At 38.4% G+C, this 6,128-nt stretch overlaps 1 protein-coding gene across 6 annotated transcripts in view; it reads left to right on the top strand.

Annotated features, from left to right (window-relative positions):
• LOC107684071 (semaphorin-4G-like) overlaps positions 1-6,128 on the top strand; it is a 29,864-nt gene that overhangs the window by 907 nt on the left and 22,829 nt on the right. For 2 of the 6 annotated variants that reach the window (XM_016480226.1, XM_016480225.1), the window contains exon 2: positions 3,268-3,569. The exons of 2 other annotated variants lie outside the window; for them this stretch is intronic. In XM_016480226.1, coding sequence (XP_016335712.1) covers positions 3,440-3,569 — 130 coding nt within the window. In that variant the 5' untranslated portion in view covers positions 3,268-3,439. Of the gene's footprint in view, positions 1-2,743; positions 2,772-2,940; positions 3,012-3,267; positions 3,570-6,128 lie in introns of those variants that run through there. 2 more of the 6 variants (XM_016480228.1, XM_016480227.1) reach the window with 2 other exon arrangements.

Genomic DNA, 6,128 nt, shown 5'->3' with positions numbered 1-6,128 from the left:
TGTCAAGAAGTGAATTCAGTGAAACCAAACAACACCCTCCATTGATTGTTTTGTTCTTATGAGGGTTCTCTTAACTCTTATAGGCTTACATTACTTTGACAACCAAACCATGAAAACATCTTCAGAAACAATGCCATTGTTATTTGATTTAATTAATCCAAGTAAGACAGATAATGTGCTCATTAATGGCATCAAAGTAACAGTACCTTCGGCTCTTAATCTGGTCTCTAACGCACTCAGAAGGTCTAGTGCATTCTTGAATGGTTCATTCTTTCCATTACATCAAATAAAAAACATATTATTTATTTTACATCTCAACCTGAACGAGAACTGTACAGTTATTGTAGGGGAACTGGTTATAATGTCTGATGGAATGGATGCATGAACTATTTTGACATGCATAATTATAAGTAGCATTTCAGGATGCAGTAATCAGTATTGGAAATTAGACTTGAAAATTCTCATTACTTTAAAATCTCTCATGACTCTTTCAGCGCAGCTAAACTAGATTAAGTGCAGATGGAGAATTAGTGAGATATGCTATAAAATCCCACATTTGGGTGATTGAAGGTACTTCTTCACCAACTGTGGAAATGTCAGACTGGAAATATAGTATTTATATTGTTCAACTGACAGATGGCTATATCAGAAATTATTCCTTATTTTATGACTCTCTATGCATAAAGGGGTCATATGATGCGATTTCATTTTTTAACAAATGCCTCGTTTGTAATGGGTTTTATGTTTTTGTCTCGTCGCTCCGGCCGGGACACGGCATCAACAGTATGTGAGGGGCGTAACATTTCCGTCTCACGCTTGAGGTATTCGGCCAATCACAACGCATTGGATAGCTGGCCAATCACAGCACACCTCACTTTTTCAGACCGATGAGCTTTGTAAAAATCTACGCGTTTCAAAAAGGCGGGGCATAGAGGAGAAACAATAATGTACAGTATGTGGAAAATAATGTGTTTTTTTAACTTTAAACCGCATAAACACATTTCATTACACCAAATACACAAAATAATGTTCTTTTTAGCAGCATCATATGACCCCTTTAATGCTTCTGTATGTACTAAGTACAGTATATAGTGTATTATATGCAGGCTGGCAAATTTACTTTTCCAGCATGTGATGTGATCAGGTTAACATGTCTCTTGTCCATACTACCCCGAGCAGGGTGCTTATTGTAACAGGAGAAGTGTTAATGCGTATGTGTTTATGGTACAGTATATGTCTGAATAGATGGAGTGATATGCATTAACCCAGCAGCTTTCCAGTAAGAAATTGGAGCAAAGCAAAGCCATTTATATTCACTTCAATATGGTATATAGTGGCTGCATCTATTGTATCTATATCCACTGCATCCATATCCATTTCACCATCACAAAATGGTGTTTAGACAACAAACACATTTAAGCGATACCTCATAATATACAAAGAATTTCTGTGACGCTAAGTGTTTTGAAATAAAGTTTACTCACTATAAAGTGAATCAAAACTAAGCTACAAAATCTGCTTTTGAGGCAGTTCTCCAGAGCCAAAAATGTTGCATCCTCCACAATTGTGCATCATGCCAGAAAAAGATTAAAATTTGCTGAAAATGTACTCACTCTTGGACTGTCCAAGATGTAGATGAGTTTGTTTCTTCGTCAGAATAGATTTGGAGAAATTTAGCATTACATCACTTGCTCAACAATGGATCCTCTGCAGTAAATGGGTGCCGTCAGAATGAGAGTTCAAAAATTTACATTTGCATTTAGCAGACGCTTTTATCCAAAGCGACTTACAGTGCATTCAGGCTATACATTTTTTTTAAACGGCTGATAAAAACATCACAGTGATTCACAGGTAATTCACATGACTCCAGTCCATCAGTTAACATCTTGTGAAGTGAAAAGCTGTGTGTTTGTAATAAACAAATCCATCATTAAGGTGTTTTAACTTTAAACCATCGCTTCTGGCTAAAACATAGATAGAGAATCCATAATCCATAATAACATTAGAAGTGAAAAAGTCATTCCCCTGTTGTCCTCTCACATCAAAATCCACCCAACTGTTTTGGACAGTTTTCGCTTGTAAATGGTGCATGATATGTGTATATTTCTCTCCTGATTCAGATGAGACTAGTTTTTACATAGAGAAAGCAATAATATGGATAGAAGACTCATTAATTGACTGGAAACTGCAGTTTGTGGATTACTTAAAGTCCCCCTAGTCAAATATTTTATCCCTTAAAACTTATCTTTGAGTTGCCACGGGTTATAATGTAAGTTAGCGGTTGTAAATTCACGTTAAACCACAGCTTCATGGGTTTTTTGCTCTGATTTATTTTTGGTTTTGTGCTGGTATTGGTATATTTTGCATGCTAGTGATAGGAATCGATCCCTTGACGGGATTGGTTATTGGTTTGTGACGTAGCAAACCAAGGGCTGTTTCAAACCGTATTTCTGGGTCAGCCTTTGGGAAACTACAGTTTTAAGGAGAAAATACATGTTGATTATGTTGATTAATAGATTGGCACATGGTTTGTCTAAAAGCATATTAAAAACACCACATAGACAAATAAACAACATAAACAACTTGATTTTCACTACAGGGGGACTTTAATTACTTGTGGATTATTGTCATCATCACCTGTTTAAACTCTCATTCTGATGGCACCCATCCACTGCAGAGGATCCATTGGTGAGCAAGTGATGTAATGATACATTTCTTCAAATCTGTTCCGACGAAAAAACTAACTCATCTACATCTTGGATGGCCAGCAGGTGAGTGGATTTTCATTAATTTTTCATTTTTTGGGCGAACAATTGATTTCAAATGACTGACTGGACTTCAGCGTGACCAAGTAAAATCTTTGTATTGTTTTATTCAAAGGCGTCCCTTCAATATTAACCATTTATTGCCATCTTATATGCATCATGTGCTTGGAAAGTGAAGAAAATGGGTTTGTTGCTTTGAGGAAACATCATGGAATTGATGTATTTGGTGCACTTTTATCCAACTTTGTAAGTATTTTATCAGTTTGTGTGTTTCCTGAGAAACAAGCACCATGATGTACCAGGCAGCTACAGGAATGTTAATTGTTTTGCACATTTTCATGCGATGTGGTTTGATAATAGCATTTGATACAGTAGACATGCATTGCACTATGAGATGTTTAGTCAATGCATTTGTGTATGACGTGTTTTCTCATCAAACCATCTGCTCTCGATATGTGTCTCGGGAAGGAAGAGACTTACTCATGTCTTCTTGCCAATGCAGCGGGAAACCTTTGACAGAGCAAGGATGAGTTAGCAGCCCATGACTGCACTGCTGGAAGTGGGAGCTTGTTCTAGTGAATCAGCATCCATTACACAACAACATTATCTTCAGCAAAGTACTGCTGGAGGAACCTGCCTGGATCTTAGCAGAACCTCAGTACATCTTGTTGATCATGTGGCAGACCAAACAGCCCAACTTCATGCTGATGGTGTTTGGATACCTAATACCTGTCATTTGGGGTTTTCCGTTTGGACCGGTTCTTGATATGGATGTCACCCCCAGGACAACTGTACATATCAATGGTAAGGCTCTTTACATGTAATTCAGTGTTGTGTGCTAGTCAGAACTGAATTGTGAATGCCTTTTGAAGTTCATTTCGATTCCTGAATTTGAACTGAATTTGAATTGAGGTAACAAAGAGGATGCAGAATTCAGATCTTAATGTAAGGAAGTAGAATTAAAATTAATTGAAATGCAAAGAAATTCATATGAATGAATTTTGAATGGTCGTCTTGATTGAATGAACACTTTTGAAAGACTTCAACTTAAAGGGGTCATATGATGCGATTTAAATTTTTCCTTTCTTAATTATGTCCCCACTGGATGCAACGAATGCCTCGTTTATAATGGGTTTTCATGTTTTTGAATCATCGCTCCGGCCTGACAGGGCATCATCACAGTATGGTAGGGGCGTAACATTTCCGTCACACGCTTGAGGTATTCGGCCAATCACAACGCACTAGATAGCTGGCCAATCAGAGCACACCTCGCTTTTTCAGACCGATGAGCTTTGTAAAAATCGACACGTTTCAGAAAGGCGGGGCATAGAGGAGAAACAATAATGTACAGTATGTGGAAAATAATGTGTTTTTTGAACCTTAAACCGCATAAACACATTTCATTACACCAAATACACAAAATAATGTTCTTTTTAGCAGCATCATATGTTTTTAAACTTAAAGCTTGATGTTTTTGAGATTCTTATTAAGTTTGATTTTCTTATTTGTTTAAATATTATATACCTCGAATTACACATCATGAGAGCATTTACTTTGGCGTTTACTTAGTTTCCATAGTCAATAAAAGTATCAGGTGTGTCTTGCTTCATTGATGGGCTGTGCTGAATGTGTTTGACACTGTTTTGCCTGCAGTGCTGGAGGCTATGACAGTTCTCTGGATATTATTAAACAGCCCTTCTTACTTGTCCTGGCCCAGTTCATGAGATTCACACAGCAGATGCCATGAGAATATAAAGTGAGGTTAGGCCACACTCACTCCTGTGAGGTTAGCCTGGACTAACACATGGGCTCTCAGTGTGTGATGGATTTGAAACATATCCATGGTAGTGTATCGTGTAGTGTTTCTTTTTTTGGAAAGAAATTTATATTTTTATTCAGCAAGGATGCATTAAATTGATCAAAAGTGACAGTAGACATTTACAATGTTACAAAAGCATTCTATGTCATATAAATGCTCTCCTTTCATCAAAAAATCACAGTTTTGAACTATCCTGGAGACATGGTGGCCACTACATACCAAAGTTGTATGATGTGCAAAGAAGTCAGTAACTAATAAAATGGTTTGTGTGAAAAACTTAAAGAGGCCTGAACAAAGTCGTTAAACCAATTGTGATCCAGGCTTCATCAGCACTAGGCCTCACTGATGCTCCTACATCTGTCAAAGCTTGTTGTCTTTATGCTTTGTACAACAGATGGGTTCCCAGTAATTGTAGTTGAACGTTAATAGCTGTTATTGATGAATAATGCCTGCAATTTGGAATAAAGCCCAAGCTTTTTCTATAGCTCAATGTTCTCTTAGAGTAGATTTGCCCTCTGACTGCACTGATGAAGATAAATGTGTATTTATCACAACAGACTCACACCATCGTTTAAGCCAATTGTGCTGTTTCTGGTTGGTCAGGATGCTCAAACAAATAGAGCGATGTTTTGATAGCCCCATAGAACCAGTGTTCACATTTTTAAGTGGAATCAGCCAATGAACGACGAGAATATGATATACGAAAACATTTTAACATCATAAAAATGATATACATCACCTTTTTACTTCATTGCATGTAAGATAATTGACATACTTGTAAAATGATTGAGAATGTTATGACATCTTTCGTACATCTTTACCCACTCAGGTGCTTAAACTTAAAGGGGTCATATTATGCAATTTCAAATTTTCCTTTCTCTTTGGAGTGTTACAAGCTGTTCATGCATAGATAAGATCCCTAAAGTTGCAAAGACTAAAGTCTCAAATCCAAAGAGATATTCTTTATAAAAGTTAAGACTTGCCTACGCCCTCCTAAAACGGCTCGTTCTAACACGCCCCCACGTCTACGTCACGATGTGGGAAGATTTGCATACTCTGCCCAAATGTTCACGCAAAGAAAGAAGGCGTAATTTTTATTCTCGCTGTAGTATTGTTGTTGCCGCCGCCATGTCGTGGAGATGCTGTGTGTTTCGTTGTGAAAGCGAAACTTCTTTGTTTGGCCTTCCAAAAGAGGACGATATCTGCTTCGTCATGCCTGGAGCTGATCCGTGCTGGTCGCTGAGGAAATACATCAACTTCGCGCTGTGGATCGCCGGATCGGCTTTCACCGTGGACAAAGTGGAGTCCAGCCCAGGGTCGTCACATGTGGTTGGCGCAAGCCCGCCGTCCTCTCCTTTGTCGAATCTGCTGGCTGCGCCGTTCTCAAGCCCGCCCGCCACCGCTCACTCTAGCCCCACCGGCCTCCACTCACTCTATCCCGCCGTGTGTGACGCTGTGTGTTTCGTTGTGAAAGCAAAAATACTTTTGTTTGGCCTTCCAAAAGAGGACACGACTAGAAATCAGTGGTTAAGTTGTATTTACAA

This window comes from Sinocyclocheilus anshuiensis, unplaced genomic scaffold, assembly GCF_001515605.1.
Source record: "Sinocyclocheilus anshuiensis isolate Anshui unplaced genomic scaffold, SAMN03320099.WGS_v1.1 scaffold553, whole genome shotgun sequence".
Taxonomy (NCBI): Eukaryota; Metazoa; Chordata; class Actinopteri; order Cypriniformes; family Cyprinidae; genus Sinocyclocheilus; species Sinocyclocheilus anshuiensis.
The sequence above is the reverse complement of the archived record's forward strand: the minus strand, read 5'-3'. Positions and strand labels throughout refer to the sequence as shown.